This window comes from Anastrepha obliqua, chromosome 1 (assembly GCF_027943255.1).
Source record: "Anastrepha obliqua isolate idAnaObli1 chromosome 1, idAnaObli1_1.0, whole genome shotgun sequence".
In the NCBI taxonomy this organism is placed as follows: domain Eukaryota; kingdom Metazoa; phylum Arthropoda; class Insecta; order Diptera; family Tephritidae; genus Anastrepha; species Anastrepha obliqua.
Window position 1 is genome coordinate 75,983,744 of NC_072892.1, and position 27,847 is coordinate 76,011,590.

At 36.7% G+C, this 27,847-nt stretch overlaps 1 protein-coding gene across 1 annotated transcript in view; it reads right to left on the reverse strand.

Moving 5' to 3' along the window:
• Positions 1 to 25,431, reverse strand: part of LOC129235428 (coiled-coil domain-containing protein lobo) — a 143,521-nt gene extending 118,090 nt beyond the window's left edge. The window contains exons 1-2 of the mRNA XM_054869265.1: positions 25,170 to 25,431; positions 24,281 to 24,487 (exon numbers count right to left, since the gene is read on the reverse strand). Coding sequence (XP_054725240.1) covers positions 24,281 to 24,487; positions 25,170 to 25,431 — 469 coding nt within the window. The remainder of the gene's footprint in view (positions 1 to 24,280; positions 24,488 to 25,169) is intronic.
• Between the last annotated feature and the right edge of the window lie 2,416 nt (positions 25,432 to 27,847).

Genomic DNA, 27,847 nt, shown 5'->3' on the forward strand with positions numbered 1-27,847 from the left:
TTCGCATTCATACGAGATGTATGCATGCATGTTTGTTGTCTACTTTCACATTCGTACACATATAAATATATGTACATAGGTAAGTATGTATTTAGGCATTGATAAAAACGTGCCTCTTATACATTATATCAAAAATATTTCGGGAATTGTTTATTTAAAAAGCGCGCGTTACGCATATGTCTACATTTTTTTCCTGGATTGTTGGTACAACTATCCTCTACTTTCGCAGACTTTGAACGTGTGTGCTCCGCGATTTTCACTATGGATAAACATATCGAACAAAGAATTTGTCTTAAATTTTGTGTTTTGAACGGTATTTCGTGTGCCGAATCGTTGAAAATGTTGCAAAAAGCCTATGGTGAGTGTGCGTTATTAAAAACACGGGTTCTCGAGTGATATAAGGCTTTTGCAAAGAGCCGAGAAGTCGTGGAGGATTTTTCCCGATCTGGTCGCCCATCAACGTCTTCAACAGATGAAAACGTGGACAAAGTCAATAATATGGTGCTAGAAAACAATCATTTAAGTTTGAGGGAGGTAGCTCGTGATCTTAGCAAGTCTCACGAATCAATTCGCAACATTTTACACCATCAATTGGGCATGAGACGCATGGCTGCTCGACTCGTTCCAAGAGAGTTGAATTTCTTTAAAAAAATTTATCGGAAGAAAGTGGTTGAGGAGATGTTTGAGCAAGTGAATTTGGACCCAACGTTTACCCAGCGCATCGTAACAGGTAATGAAACGTGGGTATATGAGTTTGACATGCAAATCAATCAACAGGCGACTGAATGGCGTTATCCACATGAGCCGAAATCCAAAAAACCACGACAAAGTCGGTCAAAAGTGAAAGTAAATGCTACTCGTTTTCTTTGATGATCATGGAGTTGTGCACCTGGAACTCGTTCCAAAAGGCTTTGCGGAAAATAAAAGATATGCGACGTTTGAGAGAGAATGTGCGTAGGAAACGGCCCGATTTCTGGAAAGAAAACTCATGGATCTTGCACCATGATAGCGCATCGTCTCACAAGGCTCATATCGTGAACACTTTTTTGACCAAAAACTCGACTAATATCATCGCACAACCACCGTATTCTCTGGATTTAGCCCCCTGTGACTGTTTCATTTTCCCAAAACTTAAATTGCTACTCCGCGGACGCCGCTTTGAGTCGATAGAGGCCATTAAGGAGAGCTCGTTGAAGGAGCTAAAGAACATCTCTTCAGACGCGTTTAAAAGGTGCTTTGATGACTGGATGAATCGTTGGCATATGTGTATTGCTTCGAATGGAGCCCATTTTTAAGGCGACAAAATAAATTTTGATGATTGAAGAATTATTTTGCATTTTATTGAATAATTCCCGGTACTTTTTTGGCCGAATGTATTAAGCGATTTGTGAAGCGCCTTAACGTGTCGGTCACTGCAGATATTGTTTAAAAGAATACTGAATTCGTTGCGGATTTCGCATGTCAATGTGCATACTTGAAACCTACGTAGTGGCTTTCCACTTAATTACTGCAGCTCTTAAATAATAAACGACTTTAATTTAAACAGAAAATAAAATTTAGTTACCAAATATGGATGTTGTATGAGCTTGGAACCACTTCCAAAGCCACATTGGCGAATATGCTCGTTAGTGAAAAATGTATCAGTTTTGACTCAAGGTTAATAACAACCATACCATCATTCACGCTTGAGCTCGAACATTCATTACATCTTAATGTATAAAATATATACGATACAAAAACAAAAGTTCAATATATATTATTTGAGTAAGGATCATGACAATCCGTTGCATGAGGTCTTGCATGTGCATATTTCGGCAAATTTGCAAAATCTGATAGCAAATGAAAACATTTTGTCGTTATGTTGCCTCGTGTTTTTTTTTGTTTTTAATTTGTTACTATTTAGTAAAATATTTGAGAGAGAGAAACTGAAAACCAGATCCAGAAAAACGGAACACAGATCTGTAATCGACTAACAAACATTACGTTTATGTTTCTCGGCCGTTCCATACGCTATTTCAGCCTCCATACATCGTATAGTTAATCACTCCCGAGCTGATAGTTTTTTTCAGGTACAGATCATCATGATTGGAAGCTTTTACGACGCTGGCGGTGCAACAGTTTGCTTTTATAGGGTATGTGTCAATCAGTAGAAAAGTTCTCTAGTGGAAAAACTGTTTGCTATCGTTGGTACGTCTGGTGTTTCACCACGCCCATTCTCCAAAGTATGTTTTGAGTCAGTTCTTTGCCATCTTCGAAAGTCAGATGGTTTCTTAAAGGAGCTTTTTATGGAAGGAATGTACCCAGATGATTATCATTGCCTGCAAGGTACAACCCCAAGTTGTTTGTCTATCCTTTGCCCACAGTGGGTGTGAAGTTCAGACCCTACAGTATCGCATTCTCAGCGTTTTAAATGGGATGCGAAAATAGCGATCAGTTAACTATTCTAATTCGCCAAATCAAAATACAGTCAATTTAATTTATGTATTTAATATACTCGTACATCGCATACGTATATAATTATCATGGTAAGAACTACTCGCTTCAAGCATTATACATATATACATACATATATATACCTATAATTGGCGCGTACACCCTTTTTGGGTGTTTGGCCGAGCTCTTCCTCCTATTTGTAGTGTGCGCCTTGATGTTGTTCCACAAATGGAGGGACGTACAGTTTCCCGACTCCGAACGGTAGATATTTTATGAGGAGCTTTTTCACAGCAGAAATACACTCGGAGGTTTGCCATTGCCTGCCGAGGGGCGACCGCTATTAGAAAAATGTTTTTCATAATTTTCGTGTTTCACCGAGATTCGAACCGACGTTCTCTCTGTGATTTGCGAATGGTAGTCAACCATTCCAACCCATTCGGCTACGGCGACCGCTTCAAGCATTAGAGGTATATAAATAATTTTTCGATTTCTCAATTTGTAATAAGGTTGATGACAAAAATTTGAAAAGAATTTAAGAAAATATTTACTTTCAAATGATAAGCAATACTGAATGTCAAATTGAGAACTACGATTTTTTCAAAGGTTTCAGATTTTTTATTAATGTTTATTGGGATATGTACGCATATGTAGGTATCCATATAAAACAATCCCAGTTGTCTGCATAGAAATTGAAGAAACATGGTTGTAGACTCAGCAGAAACCCACGAATTTAGTACTAGTGCATGTCTATATGTCCATATGCTTATGTATGCTATGCACATTTATTCAGATAGGAGGAAAAATAGAAATGTATGTACATGTATATATATAGGTGCTTAAGATGTAAATATGTAAATATGAACGCGCAAATGTATCGTCGCATTTTTGAAAGTACAAAGAATATCCAAAGATGCTAGCCATATTTGCACACAATCTTACATACCATGTATCTTATAACTGTGTTCTAATACATAAGAAGACAAAAAACAAAAGGCTAGTTTTCCATATGCAAAGTAAACAACCATAAGGATGTCCAAAGAAACGTCCATCGCGCCGCAACAGGACATTATTGTTTCTCATGCCAAAAGCAACAGCAGCAAATGGTCAAAAACAGCAACTATGAGTTTATACACACACACACACACAATCACCATCTGACCAACAACACAGCAGCAGCGCAGCGGCAACTCCGACGCCACTGAAGCAGATGTAGGAGAAACACCAAAAACAACTTTTGGTAACAATAACAGAATGCAGGATGACTAGATGGTAAGAAAGTTGGCAGAATGGTTGGCAGACAACAAACTAGCAGAACAAGTAGGGACGTGGTTCATTCGATACTAATAAATTGGAGAAAACGCGAAGGAAGGTAGGCTGCCTTTCAAGAGTAGTGTGAACTATGATATTCAGATGATGTGCTGAGAAAGAGAAATTCACCTTTGTATAGCCTATATATATACATATATACAGTGCACACAAAATCAACGACGATGACCACCGAGCACAGCAAACCATTACTGCCTTCACCGTTGCTCATCCTTTTGCACTGCTGAAGATTGCCGTCACTGTTCGCAAATGTCTCCCGTATTCTTTGCAGCCTTTGAAATTTCTAATTTATCGCAAAACGCGTACTCTTTGGTTTTCGTAACTAACGTACGAACCAACGGACGAAACAACTAGCCAACGAATGAACGAGACAGTTTCCAAATTGACCACCAGAGTTCGACTCCCACTGAAAATTTTCCATCTTCCTTTCTCTTTTGGCTGTGCACAATATTGCTGCACTTTCTTGCTGTCGCTTGTTTTATAAAATTATTTCCCTTAATTCTTTCTTGGCATAGAAGGGCTTGGAAGCCTTACTTCTAGCTAGATGCTATGTATTGGAGATTCTCATTCCATATGGTTACCACTGTGTATAGTCAGTAGTTTTATACACCAATTTAAATTAACAGCTGGAGAAAATTCACATTTTGCATTGGTTCGCTACTTGCTAACTAAATTCTTACATCATTTAACAAAACGAAGCAAATTGATCGCAACACAAAAATTTAAAATGTATCTCGTTGCTTATCTTGCTTTAATATTTAGTGTTTTATAATTTTTTAGTGATACATTTCACATCTGTATAGATATTATTTTGAAGCCAGGTATGAGGTACCGATTAAATTATAAAGACAGTAAAATAATCAAAGGCAGGCAATAAGAACTAAAGGCCGTTTTGGAGAATCCAAGAATTGTGGTGTTTAAGGAGCTAAAAAAGATAGTATATCATATATGGTGATCTTAAACTAAAAAATTAAGAAATTCGAAAAGTCGTGATACAGTATGGCATTTCATCTCATCGTCTACTTATTTCTAGGCCAGTACTAACTTCACAGCCATGAAATTTCGCCAGCAACATGTATTTGGCTTTCGGTAAAATGTTGCTAGCAACATTGACTGACAAATTAGAAGAAACGTTAAATTTATGAGCATGGTCCCAAAACCAATTGGAAATTTTTGGTGAGATAAGTGTTTTTAGACAAATAAACACACACACATATGTATTGACAGAAAAAAAGTTTAAAGATTTGCTTGCACTCCTTGCGATGTCTTCGAACTTTGAACTCAAGCACTTTACTTCCAAACGACCTGTCAATATTCGCTCAGTTTTAAATAGCGTATGCATTTTAAAAACTAAAATCGTATGAAGTATTATTATATGTATGCTTATTTTATTTTTTTTATCTTTTACAGTACTTTGCAATATACGAAGTAACTGATGCAAAATGAACTGAGCTGTAGTAAACAGAACAACAAAAATACGCGTACGCTGATGATATTGCGATATTCAGCAAAAACGTTAGTTTGTTTTTTTTAGTACTTTTTGTGATATAACAAAGGCAACCAGTAAAATTGGATTGAGAATTAACGATGAAAAAACCAAATATTTGTTTATGTCCAGAAAAAATTAGATGGTACCTAGCACTATCGAAATCGGGACATATGAATTTTAAGCGGTGAAAACTTTAAGTATTTAAACTAAGCCACGACAACGTAATGAGCATCTCAATCGACGAGAGAATACAAACAGCATATTTAGCACTCTCCTCACTTATTATACTTTTTAAATCAAAACTATTAAACAGACCTTGTAAAATTTACTAATTTTATGATAAATAATAGCTTAGACTAATTTATTAACATATGAGGTCTTTTGTAGATTTTCTCTTAAGTCTGGTGAAGGTTATGGGATTTGCAATTATTCCTGTGACAAGGACTGAGTGCGACTGTAGTCGTGTGTTGTGTGATGTGCATATTTTCCTATTTCTTCCATTATTTTAGATACTTTGAAAGAACGATGAATTAGTGCATTTGTGATATATTAAGAGATCATTCTGAGGGTTTTCGACTGGAATCTTTGAAGTATTTCCATGGTAGAGTTACCTGCAGTGCTCCAAAGTTGAATGCCATATGTCCATATCGGTTTGAAGATAGCTGAGTAAAGTCCGAGTTTATTTCGAGAGAAAGTTTTATTCCTAGAGCCTTCCGTTTGGTGGAAATAGGGGTGATTTCGTTATTAAGATGCATGCCAAGACATTTTGTGACGTTTGTTCGGGGGATGATTATATTATTGAGCTTAATCATTTTGAAAACTATTGCATTACCTACTATACATTTGTGTGTACTATAGAGTCCAGCCCGTCTTAACTTAATTCGAAATATATTACATTTATATTTTTAATTAAAAAGACCTGGTATGCTCTTGCTAAAAGAGTGTTAAAAATTGCGGCCATGAGAAAACAGGGTGTGACTATTAACGACTTTAACAAACTTAGTCCTGCCATAAGTTCTGTTACAAGTCAAGCCCATTATAAATATCAAATTATAATAGTTTCTTAATGAAGTTAATTTTATTTAATCATGTAAACATTAAAGAAAAAAAATTTCAATTTTCATTCAAAATGATAACCATTTGCTTTTACACAAGCCTTCAAACGTTTAGGCCATTCAGCTTTGCACCACGCATGGTTTCCACTGATATTGGCGTCGCTGCTCGAACCAACGCCATGTTCTCCAATTCTGACCCCAAACTGTAGTCCAATGGATTCAGATCTGGACTTCCAGACGGCAAATCTTCTGCGACTATAAAACAAGGGATATTGTGTTTTAGCCACTGCTGGGTGGTTTTCGCCTTATGGGCTGAAGCGGAACCTTGCTGGAAGACCCAAAGCTCTCCATTGAATAGAGTACTGCTCAACTGCTTTACCACGCCTTCTAAGACATCCTCCTGGTACACTTTTGCCCCTTTTTTGCAAAAATGAAGTGACGTAACGTCTTTATAAGACCCTGGATGGTTGCCACGCTGAACCCTTGAAAGAACATTTTTTGCGTCTTTAAACCTTTTAGCATATGTAGATTTTGTCGTTCTGCTTATTAAAAACTTTTTCAACAGAGAACATTTTTCTCATCTGTGAAAAGAATATTTTCATGGCCGTTGAACGCGAGTCACCGAATAAGCTGCTTGCATCTGTCAAGTCAAATTTTCTTCAAGAGTGTTTTCAAAAGATGACCAGTTGAGCGGCGGAAGGCTTTTATGTGAAGATCATCTCTAATTAGCTTTGACATGGATCTGGTTGACACATTCATTTCCCAAAGACATGATTTTCTGCTTTCTAAGGGGTTTTCTGCGAATTCTTTCTCCAGCGGCTTTTTTGGATGCACTGGTTCAAACCACGCGAGGACGACCACTTCTTTTTCTGTCCGTCACTTCAGATGTTTGAGAGAAACAACTGATCGTGCGATAAACAAACATCTCGAAATATTAAGTTTTTTTCAGCAATTCGTAAATCTCCCTTGCACTTTCACCTCACTTTTGTAATGCAATCACTGCAATGCGGTTTTCCTTTGCTCCCCACTCCATTGTTAACAAGTTTAATTTGCCACGAAACTGAGAAATTTGTGCCAGAATTTATGGCAAGACTAAGTTTCTAGCACTAGCAACTGAAGGTCTTCGGCTAGCTGCTACCAACTTGTTTAGCATAATTTTTCTCGCTACTTCCAATAACTGTTCAACAGACGAGCGGCCGAAAATCACGCAATCGCATTAGAATTGCTTGGTGACCAAATTTACGTATTGGGGCAAATAGACAACACCTGCAGAAAGCGTATTTAAAAGCGACAAATCTATACCACCTCAACATTTTGACTAGTTGAGACAATTTTTCACATTTTTTGTAATTATTCACTATTTTTTTTTTTTATAAAATTATACAATAGAACCATATAAACCCAAATTTTAGACTTTATACAAAAATTATAAAAAATCGACAAACTTTCCTCAAAATTTTTATTAGAATTAACAAACAAGTTTGTATGCAGCTTTATAGTTTATTAAATTTTAGTACCGTGGTAAATCTTTGCATACCAACGTGTTTATCAATATTAGCTTACACGTTGTATTAGCTCTTGACATTAAAAACGCCTTTAACACACCCAGTGTATACTAGAAACCCTCATAAAAGTAGGCGCGCCTAGCCACATTGTCAGAATAATAGAGGGTTATTTTACAGACTGTAAACTCATTTTACCGATGAGGAGTACAACGTTCAGGTACCATGGAACCTGATGTACGATGATGTCCTAAGACTGAGCATGTTTCCTAGAACCAAAGCCATTGGATTCGCTGATAACACTTCGGCGGTAATAGTAGCAAACACACACAAGAAATTGAGATAGTAGCATTCGAATCAGTAACAGAATCAAAGCATAGTTGACGCCCATGAACCTTTAATTAGCTGAGCATAATGCAGATGCAGTCCTAATAAGCAGAAGGAAGCCAATAGAATCTACAAAGGTAAATTTAGAGACTATAACTGTGACGTCAAATAATATATTAATAATACCTAGGGATGATTTGATAGTCGTTTAAACTTTAAAAGACACCTAGAACACGCTGTGAAAAATGAATCGAAGGAAGGAATAATATATGTAGAACAGGTCGATGGATCTCATTAATAGTTGCAGTTCCGAAGAATGGCAGAAAGGATGTTCGCATTTGTATCGTTATGAGGCAGTTCAACTCGATGTGAAACAAGATTGAGATTTCAGCAACCTGAACTATTCCAAATAATTACGGTCGGGGGTCAGATATTAAGTGGCCGCGAAGGGTGCCTATTCGATATACTGTTGTATGGGAAAGACAAGGCGAAACTGAATCAGCGCACAACAATAGTATTAAAAGTCCTTGACGAAAAGAGCGTAACTCTAAATTCTGTCTTGTGATAGTGAAATTTAGTTCCTTGGTCATCGACTAAATAAAAATGGAGTTATGCCCTGAAAGTAAAGTTATTTGCTGTTAAACTGTTTTGAAAACCCATGACAGCTGAAAAAGTCTTCAGTTACCTTGGCTTAGTGACCTTTTAAGGTAAGTTTATAGGGGATTTGGCTACCATTACGGAACCACTCCTGCATTTAACAGAGAAAAACGCCATTTTGAAATGGAATGGGACATAACCCAAAAAGGATTTGATAAATTAAAGCAACTGATAACCATCAGTATTCTACAGGACTATTACAGCGTTGATAACCATACACAATTTTGTGATGCTGCTAGTCAAATGGGATTGAGATTCTACATGACAACCGTGGACAATGAATAATATCGTACGTTAGCAAACGGGGGTGAAAAACGTTATTGTCAAACGGAAAGAAATATTCTGACTCCTATGCGCTATTGAGCAGTTCCACTATTATCTATTCGGGTAAGAATTTGAGCTATTACAGATCACAAACCATTAGAGACAATATTAGATGCTAAATCAAACCCACTATCGCAGCTACTAGATTACAGGAAATCAGATGGTATATTTGGTGACGAATTAGAAAATGCTCCATATATAAAACGAAACAATTTTAGGCATTAACAACAATCGGAAAATACTTGTGTTGACCCCATAAGCAATAGCTTTAAATAACGAGGTGTAGTGCATTGAGGGCATATTGCCAGTCTTGTTTTGATTATTGGGAAACTGAGTTATTCTGTGAAGCACAATTTCATCAACAAAAAATCTACACAGTGAATGTTTTTCTTTATTGTTTAATCAGAAAAGAAAAATTAAACAAAAAAACAACGAATATATATTTATAATAAATTTTGTATCGAGGTTTTAATATTCTAGTATAACGAGTATAAATATAACGAAACTATAAATTAACGAACCATTTGCCCAACACCTTCAACCACGTTATATCTTTATACTTATAAATATGTAATGGCTACTGTTATATACGAAGCACCGGGAGAAAGAAGTGTCCTGCAAAATGGAGGAATGATTGAAGGAAGGGCAGAAATCCAGTCTCAGGGAAGATTATGTACCGAAAAAATTTTACACAGGTCAAGAGGGTTTTTGATATATCCGCAACATTGATATCCACCAAAAGGCAAATACGACTACGGCGATACCGCTAATAGATAAATAATATTTGTTATAATATAAATGTATTTAAAATAATATTAATAAAAGGGAAAGGAGTAATGAGTGCCTGCTAAAACTTAAAAGCATACGATATGGCATCATAAGAACTTAAATATCAAAAACAAGAGAGAAGACATCTTAAAATCAAGGCGAATCCATTAAAGGTGGTGGCACTAGACCAACAACAACGTTTTGCATATTAGATTGTCAGGAAAAAAGAAAGTAGAAAATAAAAATAAAATGATGAGCTACGTTGAACAGCCGACATGCCGTTAGAGCTAGCAACATACCACTATGGTGGGAAAGTAACGACTTTTCGTAGTTTCGTTTTGTGCTGACGTCCTATTGTACAAGGCAAAAGAAAAAAGTACTGATATCACCCAAGAATGGTAGAATACAAGATTGTGTCTTCCGGATTCACAGCGAGGTCATCGCTTAAGATTATACAAAACAATGGAAGGGAAATTACTTATTTGTGAAGAGGAAGAGTAAACGACGTCAGCGTCATCAACACGAAAACACAAAAAACAGTGCATTTGGAGGCATTGTTATAATTTGTGCTTTCACAATTTAACCGCGGCGCTTTGTTTTTCAAATTTTCAAATTACAGGACATTCGGTGAATATTTACAAACATAAACAAGTAATTTCACTTCCTTTTTCTTTTATTTATATATTTTGTATTATTCTAATTCATGACATCAGTCGGTTGTCAAAATCGCGAAAAATAAAGTAGTTTTTTTCGGAAGACGCCACCTTTAGTATCTGTACACCGTGGTTAGCACCTTTAATAGATTCGCCTTGGTTCAAACAAATGTCTTTGCAGACAGGGCGACTCCATAGCCTAGTTCTCTAGAGCAACGACAAAATTTACATGTTTAAATTGTTTTTGCAATTCGATATTTCGTCATCAAAATTTCAATGGGATTGTTAGGAAACAAATAAGGTATTAACAAAGAAACTGTGAACTTTGACAATCAAACCAGAATTGGCAGACAAAAAAAAAACAGATCAGTTTCAACAGCAAAGTCTCCTTGTGTTTTTTTGCCTTGTTTACAGACATTTATGAAATAAATAAATTGCCACTATTTTCTACTAAATCAATAATTCACTTAATTTTTTATTTGCTCACATTTCTGCTAGTAATGCATCTAGTTTTTTTGTTTTCTGTCGTACATACATATACAATACATATACGATGAATGTTCAACGATTTGGACATACAGTGCACTCGCGATAACTCGAACTAATTAAAACAGGCGCTGTTCGATTTATCGAATTTGTTCGACTTATCAATTGAGTGTGCTATGTTAAAAAAACAGTCATCGATATCGATTTTTTTCAATTAAATTTATTTATTTATTTACATATGGATATGAACATGAATATGTTTAAAATAATTAATTCGTTTCAATATTTTTCATCAAATATTTGGCAGTCTTTGTGTCAGTTACACAAAAAAAGTCAGCTTTAACAGAAAAGTTACGCCGAAAAGAAAGTTGTAATGTGTGTTTGTCTTTTCTTGCCTGCAGCAATGTTGAAGAGTGTTAACCTTTGCGGGGCTTACTTGTTCAGTTGTGGCCCACTGAATTACCTTATTGATAGAGCTAACTGCCCCCTCAGATGATATCCGCTCACATGTCTCAGTTGTGTTGTTAAACTCAGACTCAGAATCACTAGTTTCAATTATTACTTCTGTGTCGGTAAATTCGGCACCATCATTCCATTTGTTAACATCATAAAGCGTAAATTCGACCTGTAAATTATGTTTTTCATGTTATGTTCTTTCAAGATGAGTCCACTTATTGGGTAATTCTTTTTTCTTTGGGACAGAAACCATTTGTATAAAGCGGCTTTCATTTTAGGAAACTCAGAAGCTTTTAAAGTTCTCCTCTTCCCAGGACCCAAAAACGTGTTGTTTACTGCTTTTAAAATTGCCTTGTCTTTCTTTTTTATAAGACTTATGGTGGACTTGGCTACCCCATATTCCTTCGCTAGAGAAGTAACACTACATCCACGTTTAATTTTGTTAAGGACTTCAGCCCTCTCTTTTAATGTTAAACACTTCAACCTTTTACGATCCATTACTCACATGCACTGATACACTACAAATGACAAATTTAAAGCAATTTGGTCAATGCAAGATGTTGTTCCCAGAAAACTAACGGGATATTAACGTCGAAATATTCATATGGACAATACACTAGTATACATATAATTTATATACATATACTATTACATATGTATGTATGTACAAAATGTACATGTTTGAAAAGAATGTGTGTACAAATAAATTTGTTTTTTTGTTCGAGTTATAGCGCTTTAATATTGTTCGAGTTACAAACTAGTCAATAGGGAAAAAAATGTGTTCGAGTTAGCACGTCGTTCGACTTAGCGGCTATTCGAGTTACCGCGAGTGCACTGTATTTACATCTTCACGTGAGTGTAGCATTTGAATCTAAGCAGTCATCGAATTCTTTACTATTTTTGACTTATATTTTTTTCCGGTTTATTAAAAATTTCTAGTCGTTAGAAAACTAGTATCTCAAAAATATCATTTTCTTTCACATACATACGTCTAAATTAAGCATTTACCTGCTTTGCTTTTCTCTTATGATACTCTAAGGTACAGAGAAGGGAATGATTTATAACTATTTTCTTAACAAAACGTACCATTAAGGTACTGGCGCAATGCAGGCTGGCTTTGATAACTGTTAAAAATTAATAAAATAATAATTAAATATATGAAATGAGACCCAATGCAGTTTTGCTTGAAGAGCTTGAAGTACGGCAAAGTTTCAAACAGCACAATGTTCTATTTGCAACGCTTTTGACATTAGGAATTGAACACTCTTTCATTTAATTTGTTTTGGCTTATAATGCGTTCACATATAAGTAGATAGATGATCTACTTTTTCGCGCTTAACTCAAAATCCGTAATTAAAAAGCTCGATTGCCCATACAAAATTTCTCTCCCAAAATCTGACATTATAAAATAATCCTAGATAATAACGATACTTTTTGACATACAGCCCTGTGTTTTCTGTGTTATCGATAATTATTATTACGAATGTAAGAGAAACATCAAAATAAAAAGTAAATGAAATGGATACCGGCAAAGAAAGCAGGTCTGTAAAAATAATTCTAATAAAATATTTGTTAAATATTATTAAGTATGGGTTCATTTTACAAAAAAAAAATCGTGTGTCCATAAACGTTTTGTCCTCTTATTACTTGTTATAAAATGTAATATTAAATTTCCCATGCGTGTTGCTGCCATAATTTTTTGCAACCTCAGTAAACGCCGCATACGGATTTCCTCCAACTGTTTATTATTAGCAGCCAATTGCGCAATTAAATTAGCTATTCCTTCTCCTTGTATTTTCTTCATATCGTTAATAATAACTAAAGAAACCAAAAACACCGAAATATTTCACCAAAATAATTTCTATGAAGAAAAACCTCTCAAAACAGTATTGACAGCTGATTGTTAATTTTGCAGGTAATCTGCCAAATGTGAACAGGTAGATTAATTTGGCGGATTTATAGGTGATTAATGCATATGTGAACGTTTTATTAGTTTCAGTTATGAGTTTTATGTTGCAGGAAGAATGGAAGCGAAGCCGAAGAAGCTCAATAGTAGTATGTAATTAGTTGGAGTAGTAATGAAGAACTTGGATCGGCCGGAGCGCTACTTACGAAATTATTCTTGTACACGAATTTCGGCAGGTAGGCGAATAATAATGCGGCGAAATACAACAAGAGATTGAAACTCTTGAAAACTGGAAAGCCTAGGGAATTGCTTGAGGTAATTAGTGCAGCTATTACCTGCCACAAATATATAAAAATTTAAAAGGTTCAACACCACTGAATTAACCACGAGCGCAACCATAATAGTAAACATTTAGATTTCTGTTGTCTGTCTGTACTTTCATTTTTTAGACGAGAGGCTTTGTTTGAAGTAAATATTAATCACTTCAGGTATTCCTGGAAATTTGCTTGCATTTACTCGCTGTTCCTGCTTGCTTAATACTTAATACCTTTTTCCATTTTTATACCCATATTTGGGAAAGTAAGAGTTGCGCTAATTACCTCATTATTGGTAAAAATTTGAATTTGAATTTGGATTTAATTGGATTTTTTTCAGAATATAAATGAATTTTAGTTTGCTGCAAAAAGTGAATTTTGCACGATGCATTTATAATAGAAGCTATGTAGTCAGTGGCGGATCCACGGGGGGGGAGGGGGGGGGGGGGGGGGGGAGGGGGTTTCGGGTCCGGACCCCCCCCATTGGAATCATGCTCTAAAATTTTATGTTTCAATTCTGTATGAGTCAAGTTAAAAAAAAACAATATTTTTTTATATGCATTAGCAGTTTATTAGATTTTTCTTCCAGTTTTAATTTATTTTTTAATAAAAACAATTATAATACGACGGACGCAATTCAAAATTTTGAATAATTACACAGGCCTGCGTAATTTCATTTTTGTCCAATTTCTAAAACAGCTACGAGTGTCTCTTGAAGTTTTTTTTGTGCTGAAAACGAATTTGATCTTGAAAATGCTCCAGGACGTCAGGACTTTTGGCAATTTGTGGTTAAATAGTCAAGAAATGCCGATTTTGGACATCTATGAATTTTTTTTGAGTAAGGTAATTTTTTTTTTTTATTTTCCACAACGGAATCGCAAAGTAATACTCTGTAGCTTTAAAATCCATTTTTTAAAAGACTTCTAGGATGAATGAAAAAAAAGTTATACTATTTTGAATTTAAGACTTTTAGACATGCAAATTCATTTTCTTAACGCCCTCTTTAAGGGGTTAGGTGGGTTACAGAGGTTCAAAAAAAGGGTATTTTTACTATTTTTTTTTTAATATATACAATCATATATTTTATTTAAACAATTCAGCATATCAAAGATACATATTTAAACAGTATTTTGTGAAATTTTTATTTAAAAATTCCGAAAACTCAGCCGTTGGTACCTCATCTCCCTTAACATCTCACAAAAAAATGCTGTTGCCGTGGACAGCATAACTCATTATTTGTTCATTTAAAAACAAAAAACCAAAAATATTTCGTTAGTACATGGATAAATCTCGTTACTGGACGAAGGAAAAAAAAAAAATTTAATTTGAATTTTTGACAGACTTTGAACAAAAAAACACATTTTTTGGTCAAATTTTCGTCATGTGTTGGCTCGAAAAAATTAGTTGTAATAAAAATAAAAAAAAATCCTTCGTTCAATAACTTGATAATGTTATTCCAAATATGTGTGCAAAATTTGAACAAAATCGCTTCATAACTTTTCGAGAAATCGTGTCCACCGACTTAAAAAATCGAGTTTTGAGATAAACGCGTATACCTGCGAAACGCTGCACTGACATGGCCTGATGGGCGGAACTTCTGAAGGGTCTATCTCGTAGAATTTTACTCGGATCAATTTGAAATTTTAGGAGAATATTTTAAACATATTATACTATTTAATAAGACAAAAAAAAATCGATTTTTTGAAATTTTCAAACCCACCTAACCCCTTAATGGCGCAACAGATTCTTAGAAAACTATGTATGTTCGATATTGGTGTCGATGATTACAAATCTGATGTTAGTTTTTTAGCAACGGCTCTTTCATGGTAACTTTCTTGCCGTTATATAGCAACACATGTTGTTAGAGAAAAGCGCAATTAAATATATAATTTTATATATCAACACGACCGTTTCGTTTGAAGAACTTTATTGGAGTGAATTGAGTCACAGTAAGCGTTAATACAAGAAGAAGAAGTAAAGAAGTTACAAACAGGGTTGATATTTTTTTCGTACTTAAACTATACATGGTTGAATTGCAAGTTGGCTCCGACACATGTTATAATATATTGTATCTTAAATAGGCGTAATTATTTATGAAGGTGTCCCACGATGTATAAAAACCGCCAATTATTCTTGTAATTTTGAATCAAAGTCCTTTACTATTTTTAGACTTTTTTTTACAAGATATCTAGAGCTATTAGTTTTTTCATCGGCTAGTCACGACATGCAGCGCGAATAATGCCATATTTTATTCACGAAATTGATTTTTAATAAAAACACCCTTCTAAAATACCCCGGACCCAGGCCTTTATTAAATTATTCCTATTCCGGCTGTATAGTTCTATACCCGGATAAGGTCTCATTTAGTAGCTCCACAGCAGAACGAAGTAACGGGGGGATGGTTTTAATTCTCCTGCCAATGGACAATCTGCCGAAATATTAAGATACTTATTTTCGATAGCTTCAGTAATTTTCGAAAATTGAAAAATTCCCCCATCACTTTATAATTGTAAAACATAGATCCTGATTCGAAGGGCATGTTAAGTTTAAGTGCTTTTCGCTATGGTGCCGATGCAGTTGGGCATCTTCCACATTAGTTGAAGTTCATTGTTAATTCGTATCCACTCCGTTCGGTTGGTACCGTCAAATAGAGTTCTGACAGCGATTTCCATATTGCCTCACACGGCTACCACTGTGACAAATATTTTACAAGTAACAAAATAACAAAACACACCTCGTATGTGTTCAAAAAATAAGACGTATTTTCAAATTTCGCGGACTCGAATGTACGAGTTTCGACTTTCGATTATCATTTTTTTAAGGTATGAGTCTGGTCAAATTCTCACTTTTATAGATATTTTTTAGGAATTTTTTTTAAGAAAATAAAGTGCGATCGTTTTGATTTTATAGTATATTATTATTGACATCAAATAGTATGCAAAAACATTTTTTTTTGTTTGACATATTTATGGTAGTAGTGTGGCACCAAAGTAACTGTATTAAAAGAAAGATAGGTGGCTCGTCAACAGGATTTTGGCTCTTCAGGACATCTGAAACGATTAAGTTAAACTGATTATTATTCTGTAGGCTGGTCATTCTGGCAGATGCTACTTTCGTTTCTTTTCAGCCCTAACTTTCCACACTGAAGTCTGATTTCCACCCGATTTTTTCAAAAGTCCGCCATTTTGTTATAACATTTAAAAAAGAAAATATTGCCATTGATAACCGGAAAAAAAGGTCTGCTAAAAATGTCCTTTTTTTAAAAAGTTGCTAGCTTTTCGACACGGTTAATCAAACCATTGTAAAATGGATATATTCCATGCTCTCTGAGAGGTTGTTAACCGCTTTTTTTCTCGTGAGAGCGCTGAAAAATGTGCATTTTTTATAACATTTGCCAATATTGCCACACCGGTACAAAACAAGAATTCGATATTTTTTAAACAAAATTTGGGAATTTTTAGTTTCTACACCGCCATTGAGGTTAGTATTTAGTGTGCGGTTGCCCAATAGCCTTATATCACTCGTAAACACCTATATATACTAAAAAAAAGCACAATCCGTATGAAATATTTACATAAATAAGCAAAAAATTTAAAAATGTATATGTAAATGAAATTATTTAAAACTGAAATACAAAAGCAATTCAATAATAATAAAGTAATGAGCACGAAAAACATAAGTTATAATTAAAAACATGACATATTGCGATTTTTTAATATAACACAGAAAGTGGGTAGCAAAACAAAAGAAATTCTCAAACAACGAACAGAATAAGTTAAAGCAGATTACCTTTAATTTTTGTAAAATATCTCAAACTAAAATTCAATTCCCTTACCTACGCTTTTCACCCATAGAATATTTACGTATAGGGTTGTTCAATAGGTGCGCTTCAACATTTTTCTGATAGGGAGGGCGAACGACGCAATATTTTTTATTTTTCGCTTGTCATTTGTAAACTTCATTAGTATACATTTCATCATGGAACGCTACACACTTGAGCAACGATTGCAAATCGTGCAAATTTTTGATGAAAATATTTGTTCTGTTGCTGCTACTTTAAGAGCATTACGGCCATTTTACGGTCCATTTAACAAGCCGTCCCATTTTGGGGTTATGTGAAGTCATTGGTCTACAGCAGGGCTTCTTAAACTTTTTTATATAGCGCCCCTTTCAAGCTTAGGAAATTTTAAACGACCCCCTCCTCCCCCCCTGGGGGTCGCGACCCACAGTTTAAGAAGCCCTGGTCTACAGTAACAAGCCGGCGACGATTTGTGAGCTCAGAGCCAATATTGAACGCGAAATTGCTGGAATTTCGGCCGATTTATGCAAAAGAGTATTCGAAAATTGGGTTCAACGATTGGACTTCGTAAAACGTGCACGCGGTGGTCATGCAAAAGAAATCGAATTTCATACTTAAATGTATATGTTCAAACTCGATAATAAAAAAAAAAATTAGTTAAAAAATTCAAACAGTTTGTGTTTTATTCAAAAAAGTTCAAAAGTTGAAGCGCTCTTACTGAAAAACCCTGAATATATAAATTTACATAAGCCAACACACAGTTTTCAATAAAATTACATTATGTACATAAGACTAATTAAAAGTAGAAGTCGAAAAGGATATAACGAGCTTTGGATTCTACAAACTCACTTCAATTCAAATCATTACATTTCAATTGAATTAATTTTAAGTCAAATAATTATAAATATTTCAACACGTCATTTCTCGATTAAGCAAAAACGAGTTGTTTTCATCAGTTATTTTTGTCGCGTTTCTTCTGGCAGCCTGCCATTTCGCCTATCAGCTGTTCAAAATCCCATAATGTGTGAGTGCTGCCAAGTTTTGAAACGTCCTCATGGGCGCTCTCTCTCACAAAATGAAAGAGTTTCCCATCTTCCCCCCAGGGGGGTGTTCTTTCTCCGCTGATGTGGTGCTTGGTCGTAGACTCTCTACTAGCGGAGATGAAGGAACTCGGTTTTCATGTTCAAGCATATGCGGACGATGTCTGTGGGCTAACATCGGAGGCTTCGCATGAAAGTGCAGAAGATTCTGGACAAAATCGATGACTGGTGCATGAGACAAGGTCTTTCCATTAATCCGATTAATAAAAAGACCTTGGGTCTGAAACCTGCTGTGGTCCTATGGACATACATAGCACTTATCAGACCAATCATCACTTACGCCTCTGTGGTATGGTGGCGACGGAGTATGGTTAAGTCCACAAGTCACGGGTGCCATAAGTACAACCTTTGGTGATGCCCTAAATGCTATGCTTGATTTGCTCCCCCTGGATCTTAAGATACAACAGGAATGTGTAGACTCCATAAATATGGTTTCTGGCACGAAGACGGAACTTCGGGACACAGAGAAATCTTTAAGTTGGCATCTGAGTAGTATCCACTGTTCTTGGCAGTAATTCAAAGTGCATTCAAAGAGGTTTGACGGGTATTTTCTTTACCGATAGGTCCTGGAGCCGGATGGTACTTAAACGAGAGTAATATATATCATAACGCTATGGGAGGAATGGTAATTATTTTTCAAACGGAAAGTTTTGCCATTCTGAAAGTAGCCGAATGGATAATTGAGAGGAGATGGAGCGGGAAACAGACTGGAGTCTTTAGTGACAGTCAGGCTGCGCTAAGGGTTCTGGAGAACATAAAGCAAGCCTCAAAGATTGTTGAAGAATATAAGAAGAAGGTTAATTCTGTTGCAAGACAGAATAAGCTCATACTTATATGGATTCCAGGACACTGCGGGGTTCAAGGGAATGAAATTGCCGATGAATTGGCTAACTGTGATCCGCGGTTCCCCACAGGGACCAGAGCCAATAATCGGAATCAAGAAGTGGATCAGCGGTTATGTATACAACTTACATAAAGAGCGATGGTCTGGTCTGAAACGCTGCAGGACTGCAAAGTATTTTGTGACAAGCCCGAACAGAAAACTGTCGGACTTTCTTCTAAAACTTGGAAGAAAAGATGTTCGGTTGATGGTCGGTATTATTACAGGACACAATCCAATCATCAAGGACCCGATTTGTCTGTCTGGCTTAGACGAGCCGGATGGCACTGAGCATTTTCTCGTTCGTTCTCTCAAACTGGAGGATATTTTCAGATTTATCAAAGAATCTGCAAAATTCTCACAGGTCTAACTACCTCTATTCCTCTATCCTCTCTTATATTTTTCCTTCTGTTACTTCTCTCCTTTCCTCCTTGACTATCTACCCTTTCCAAATCTCTCGGTGCTTTTCGAAAATTTCAAACCTAGTATTAATGACACCTAAAACTAGAAATTTCAATTGGCTTCTCCCGACACAGATTTCAAATGTCGCACTGTGTTATTAATACAGTCATTGCGTTGAATTATATTGAACTTGTATTGCGAAAGTTTAAAAAGTATTCCGCTTCTCTCCGTTGCCACGGATGGAAGTAATTACGGATCAGCAAATGTTTTTCAAATTTGAATCCACAGTAACAGTCATGAAGAAGGTGGAATAAGGATGAAGCTGTCAGAAATAAATAAATAAATTTACGAAAAATCTACCTCTGTCGCAAATTTATTTTATTTTATAAAGGTTTACATAGCAATAAAATTATTATACAAACTGAAAGTAGTGCAGCGCTAGCATCGGAGGCTTTCGGCAAATTATTTGATAGATATACTAGTAAATACAATTTGTTGGCAATATGTGTCGTTCTTTTTGGTAAAAAAAACTCAATTTTACTCGAATTTAAGTGCATGTATACATTTTATAGTTGATAAAATTTAAATTTTTGTGGAATTAACAGATTCCTGGAACAAAATCTTTACACTGCTTTAAATCATTAAAGCAAAGATTCCAAAATTGCATTTTGTTTGATATCCGTTGTTAAGTACATAAACTACACAATAGCTGGCATAGATGCAAGTATAAGCTGCTGTATTAAAAATATTTAATATGTACATATAAATGTATATACATATATATATAATACATACCGTTTGAATAGAATCATTTAAAGAGATTTGCAAATACTTTGAGATTAACTGTTAACTAATGTTCTCATATAGTAAAACTCGAACACTTTTTCCTCCAATAAAACCGGGGTTGAAATTTTATCCTACTATTAAAGCATATTTCCTTTATAAAAATATTTTTGAAGATTCAAATTCAGAGGCTTATTTGTAGAACGCATTCTCTTCTTGTTTTATCCAATAGAAAATTATTCTTGTTGAGCAAAAGGGCAATTCAATATTAGAAGTTACAGAAAATTTAAAACAATATATATACATATGTATGTAATTGGCGCGTACACCCTTTTTGGGTGTTTGGCCGTGCTTCTCATCCTATTTGTGGTGTGCGTCTTGATGTGGTTCCACAAATGGAGGGACCTACAGTTTCAAGCCGACTCCGAACGGTAGATATTTTTTATGAGGAGCTTTTTCATGGCAGAAATACACTCGGAGGTTGGCCATTGACTGCCGAGGGGCGACCGCTATTAATATAGAAAAAACTTTTCCTTCCGACTACGGCGGCAGCGATATGTAATATTATATAACAGAATAATATACGTATTTCTATCTTTCAGAGTAAAACAAAAGTAAAAAGAGTCTTATCAGTCAGAAAATGAAATGTACCACATCAAAAGGCACTTCAAAATGTTTATAAATCAGTATTTGATTCTTTACAAAATGGATGCAACCATTAAGATTATTGAAGAATTTTGAGTGGATTAATTCGAAAGATTTTAAATATTTGCAATGTAGTGTTGAGTTTTTAACCAAAATTAGAAATTATGGGAAATTATTTCTCCAGTATTGCCATTTACTTACATACTTATTTATAGTCGGAAGATGATAGGTTAGGTTAGGTTAGCCTGGTTGGCAATAAGCCACGCATAGACCTTTTGGTGCCTAGCGATACCAGATGGAGACCGACCTCTATGAATACTGAAAGTAGACATCATGTAGGACGTCTTCCAGATCCTCAAACAATGGGGCTCCTTGATATTTTAAGCGCGTTTTTAATAATGCCGGACAGAGGCACAGAATGTGTTCTAAAGTTTCCTTAACCTCCTCTCTGCATTTCCTGCATTTGTCCGCGTTAGCAATCCCTATCTTGTACACATGTGCAGCCAATAGATTATAACCTGTTAGCATACCTATGTATAATAGTTCTGCATTCCTTTCGCGAGAGCGTAGGTACGAATTGAGTCAGTTTTTTTGTCGTTAGTTCTACACATAACTTTTGCTGTTTTGCATGTGGTCAAATTAGTCCACCTAGCTTCCACTAGCTTTTTCATGAAGTCGTCCATTTCGTTGTATATATTGTAGTATTTAGCGGTTTTGGTACGTCATTCTCTTGATCAAATGGTAGTCTAACAGCACTTTTTACTATCTCATCTACTATTTCGTTCGTTTTAGAGCCGTCTGTATAGATGTGAAAAGTTCTATGGCCAGGCATCATGCCATCCCTCCATTTCAATTGTATTACGAAACCTTCTCTCCCAATTAAAGTACGAAGTCATGTAGCCTGTGCATCTTGAACTCCTCTTTCCTATTGAGCTGTGTCCGAAGGTTCTACAGGTGAATACTCCAGCAGCCACCAACCTCCCTGCGGATTTCTCTGCCAGATTTTCCGCAATAAGGTCAATAGGTGGCATGCTGAGTATCATTTCCGGTGCCGCCGTTGGAGTGGTTTTCATCGCTCCTGTTATGCACAGAGCAGCGAGTCGCTGAATCCTTTCCAGTGGCATTAAGTATGTCAGTTTTCTTGTCGCAGTCCAGCATACTAAGGCCCCATACAACAATATCGGTCTAACTACCGCCGTGTAGCACCAATGCATCAGAGAGGGTATTAGACCCCAAGTAGCGCCCAGCATTCTTTGACTGGCCTTTTTCACCCTTTCCTCAACATTGTGCTTCCACAGCAATTTACTGTCCAGTATTACTCCGAGGTGTATCGCCTGATTTTTGAGAAGTAGTTCGTTGTTGCCTAGCTTCGGAAGGTTCCACGCCGGGACCTTGTACTTCCTAGTAAAAAGTACCATGCCTGTTTTTTACGCGTATATCCCTAGCTCTGCGCGAGATGTCCATTGGTGTACCGTTTTAAGTGTGTTATTCATCACATTACTGATGGTGTCCAGGTACTTTCCCATAATTACTGTAGCTATGTCATCTGCATATGCTATTAGTTTTGGTGCCCCTTCGTCAAATTTATTAAGCAGTTCATGTGCTACAAGTAACCATAATAGCGGGGATAGTACCCCACCTTTTGGAGTACCTCTGCATGCATATTTGGTGACGCTCTCATCGTTTCACTCCGCTCTTATCTTTCTGCTTGCTGATAGCTGCCTTATCCATAGATAAACCGCGGGTTGCACATTAAGTGACTCTATGCTATTTAAAATAGTATCTCTTGTCACGTTGTTAAAGGCCCCTGATATATCTAAAAAATACTCCTAGAGCATACTCCTTATATTCTAACGCCTTTTCTATGTTTGATACAAGTGAGTGAAGTACAGTTTCAGTAGATCTGCCTTAAGTGTAAGCATGCTGCGCCTTGAATAATTCGTCCGGCGCAATTGTGTCTCTAATGCATGTATTCCTTCGAGTAGAGAGGGTTGTTTTTCCCGCTTTTAGAATAAACCCAACTCTCGCTTCTCTCCATAATACAGGAACGTAGCTGAACCTCAAGCATCCCTTGAATATCGTCCTTAACCATGGTACCACAAGAAGGCTTACCTTTTGGAGCATGGCTGGGAAGACTCCATCCAGTCCTGGCGATTTATATGGGTCGAAACTTTATATAGCTCATTCTATCTTGTTGGTCGTAATTACGTTCGTCGGGATGTCATGCACAATATCTCTTCTAGGTACGAGATCTGTAGTGTTTGCACATCCTGGAAAATGTATGCTGACTAGGTCTTCTATAGAGTCCTCACAACTGTCAGCCCACTCCCCGTTAATTTTTCGTATTGTTCTTGGCATAGACGGATTCTTAGATAGCAGTTTTCTAAGTCTAACCACCTCATAATTGTCTTCCATAATGCTATAGAAGTGTTTCCAAGATTCTCTCTTGGCTCTACGTATTTCTTTCTTATATACTTTCCAACAAAACTCATTGTCAGCGACTTTGGCTAACCTATATAATTCATGTCGCCTTTGTGCTCCTAATTCCTTGTTCAACCAAGGAGGCTTCACCTTACGTTTATTACGTGTTGGCGGGCAGGATCTTTTGTAGGCTTTAACGAGAGTAGTTGCAAACAATTCAACCCCTTTCTCAAGTGCGATGTTTGACTTGTATTTCCGGGATATCATTGGTGTTTTTGACAGTATATCCAAAAACAAGTCCCAGTTCGTAGTCTTAGGGTTTGTAAAGGATATATTTTTGTGATTTGAGCTAAATATAACCTGAAAGCTTATGTATCTGTGAACAGTGAATGAAGGCCTACTCAACACTTCCCATTCCTGTACCATAACATGCTTGGTTGTGTAGAGTGTTAAATCAAGTACATTCTTCGAGTTTGGTCTAACGTGTGTTGGTTCTTCACCTCTATTAGCTATTTCTAGGCTACTCTGAAGAATATAGTTAAATAGTGACTCACCTCGGGTGTTTATGTCTGCACTACCCCAGACCGTGTGATGTGCGTTAGCGTCAGTTCCTACCACTAGAGCGTGCTTCTTTCTGGCAGCTGTTTCTACCAGCTTTCGAAGTTCTATCTGTGGTGCTTCTTCATCATGTGGCATATAGAAAGACCCAAAGAGTAACGTCTCATTCTTGCAGCCTTCCAGCGCCACCACTGTCAGATCGTCTGAAGAGAGATTATGATCAATATAAGAACATATACTTTTTTTAACCATGTGTCTTTGACCGGAGTCTATATTGCCCGATGCTATCCATGGTTCCTGGACTAGAGCCACATCGTAGCCGACTCCCTCGGCTGAGGCGTTCTTACTCTTGTGGAGGTTTATCTGAAGGACCTTTAGCATATGGCCTCAATACCTTCTCGGGGTTGGATACTTTCCCAAGCTCACTCTTCAGCACTTCCTGTATATTGAGGGAGGCTTCCAGGATCTCTTCTATACCGATTTCCTTTTCCACCTCCCCCGCAACGAGCGTATTGTGGTTGTCGTCTGCCGGGTTGTGCTTTTTAAGGCGAAGGTGCACGCTACCAACTCCTCAAACCATGCTCCCGAATCGTGCGTAAAGCAAGTCCCCTGCCGACTTATTTATCTGGATAATCTTGGCCTCCATCAGCAGTTGCTGGTTTTGCCACGCTCAACACTTTATAGTCGCCTGTCGGCACGTCCGTGTTTTATCTCTGTAGCAGTCGCAGTGCATTTTCCGGTTTCACCACTCGCGGAATGAAAACCTTTGCCTTTGCTATTGAGGGACTGCAGTTGCGATGTACAATTTCAAGTGGGGACCCCCCCACAGGCCGTGAAGCGTTTTTACTGCTTCCTTTAGCCATGTGAACGTGGGGTCATCCCTACATTTAATAATTTTGACGCCGCTGAACCACCCTGCTCCGTCAAATGCTGGTATGTGTGCGTTCGGCTCTGCGTCCATTTTCGTAAATAGAGTTTCCAGTAGCTTCATTTGCGTTACCTTCCACCGTTCCTGCGACATTCGTCCCAGCTTGTCACTACGGTCAGTGAGTGCCACTATCAGATGTTTCTTAACGATTTCACTGGCCGCTGCCGCTGCTTTCGACGGCGTAGGTCCTTCCTCGTATCCGTTTTTCGGTTTAGCCATCTCGTGCCTATGCTTTTGCTTTTTCGATGGCACTGAAGCCTCCAGAACGCTGCCTCTTGATGGCTAGCTTTTCTTCGATTTTGTTAGCATACTTCTGAGTGGAGGCTGCGAATTTTGGTTTTTCTGCGTAGAAGGCCCAGCCATTTTCTATCTCCTCCCTGGCCCAAGCCAACCGTTCCTCCTCTTGCTTCCTCCTCTTCCCGACGCTTTCGTGGTCCAAGTCTTCGTTTACAACGGCTCCGTCGCGACGAAGAGCGTTATGCGTGTGTTTGGCAGTAGCATTGCAACCACTGTAACCTGTAACCATTGGAAGTTTCATCGCTTAAGTTAATTTTTGTATTCATCTTTTTCGTACGACGACCTGCTCGACGAGGCGTGCGCAGTGGTCTATTTAAGTAAAGGGGAATTCAAACGGTCAACCACGGCGGCGCCAGATGCCATGGCAAGGCCACAGTTACTTCCTAAGTAACTCCCGGTATTAGAAAGGCGCCGTTTAAATAAATTTTCATAGAAAATAAGGCCCGCGAGTCGTGGAGTAAATCTTTTCACTTTTGCTATTGGGTATATGGATTTTCCGAATAATTGAAAATTTGTCAATTCCTCCACAGAATGCAAATGGTGAAAGAGGCGTTTCCTCAGTAACTGCTCAGTGAACTAAGGAACGAAATAGACTTTCCATTTCCGACCAGACCATGCGTTAATTCAATAATTTTAACTCCATATAACTTCAAAATGTGATTTATAAGAAATTTTATTATTTATTATTTTATACATAATAAAATTATAAAAAATGTGAAAAATAGTAAATTCAAAATTTTATGCTTCAGGGCTTGGCTCAAACTTAATTGATGATTTTTATTAATCGAATCATTGAACTATCATTTTTAAAAAGGTGACTTGCACGTTCAAAAGAAAAATATTGTATTTTTTCTTAAATTTTCAAAATCGAAAATCTTGGAAACGGTTAAGTTTCGGACATCATGTAATATAAGAAAGGTAATCGGCAATTACCTCAGTTCAGAGTTTTTCTGGTAATCCTGTATAGTTACTCGCACCTTCGTGCTTGCTTAATAATTGAATTCTAAAATTTGCGGTTACTGTTTACTAACAAATTGTATTGAAAATATACATATAACATTATAATCGTATAGTCAGTATAATCTGCATATCTTTATTACTATGAATACGACCAGGAAACGTTGGTTGCTTGGTTAAAGTGGCGATCCTCGTTACCAACTTGTTTAACGGTTATTTGCAGCATGACTATATTCAGTCTGTGCTGTTTAACAACCTTATTAGGTTTTTGAAGTCTAAACCAGACAGTTGTTCGAGACTCTCGAACAGCGGTTAGCCCAGGGTTAACATAGGGCAGGGCACTTACAAAGGAAATTGAAGATTGTTTCCTTTTTCTCCGGGAAAATTGTGAGGGATACCCATTTAGACTGCTTGTTCTCCGATAGACCAAAAGCCAGTTATGACTGCCGATAGTCTCCAGGCATCCCATCGTTTCATGTTTATCACTGTCGACCATTGCTTGTGGTTGTAGGTGGGCCATAACGTTCTGCAAATTTTGCATTTCGTCTGGTCCCTCCATCTACAATCCGCGACTCGGAGGTAATTTAGTGAAATTGTATTCTTGACTGCATGCTAATGGTGTGAATACCGATTCTACAAGAGCGTTATTCATGGCAGATCCCATGCCTTTTCATTACTTCCAATGTTCCGATGTCACGGGACCCAGATTAAGGTAACTAGGCAACGTAAGTTCCAATGAATTTTATATTGAATATGATTACTACTACAAAAAAAGTATTGTAATGCAATGTTTAAGTGATATACTCCTTTAAGTTTTTTTGTTATTATTACTGTTATTAAAGGTATTTGTTCATGAAGAATTTATGCTCAGTTATTGTAATTTTTTTAATGTTGTTTTTGTTTTTTGTTATTATTACTGCTATTAAAAATATTCATTCATGGCACTTCAACCCCATGCAAACATTGAGGTATCCTCACAAGGTAAGTTCGCTATAGAAGCTAATTTATTTTTTTTCTTGCGATATACTGGTTAGAAGTGCCCAGTTTTTTGTTGCTGCATCATTTTTGTTTGTTTACATTCTCATTGAAATTTTGAAATTCGATTAACTAAATTGCAAAACCAAAATACACGTACCTAAATGTCGTTGATGCGAAGTCATCTTCTTTGAATTAGCCTGCAATACGTTGTATGATCGACATTATTGAGCATCGTTAAACTGAGTTCTAAGAGTTCCGGCGGTCTCAGCAACTGACAAAGCGAGGTCTAGAAACAATACTCGTATAATCGAAAAGTTGTAATTTTGTTTCAGTTTGTTAACACTATTGCAGCAAAATTGTTCAACTGAAATAAATATTATAACCATTGAACTTGTACGTGAGC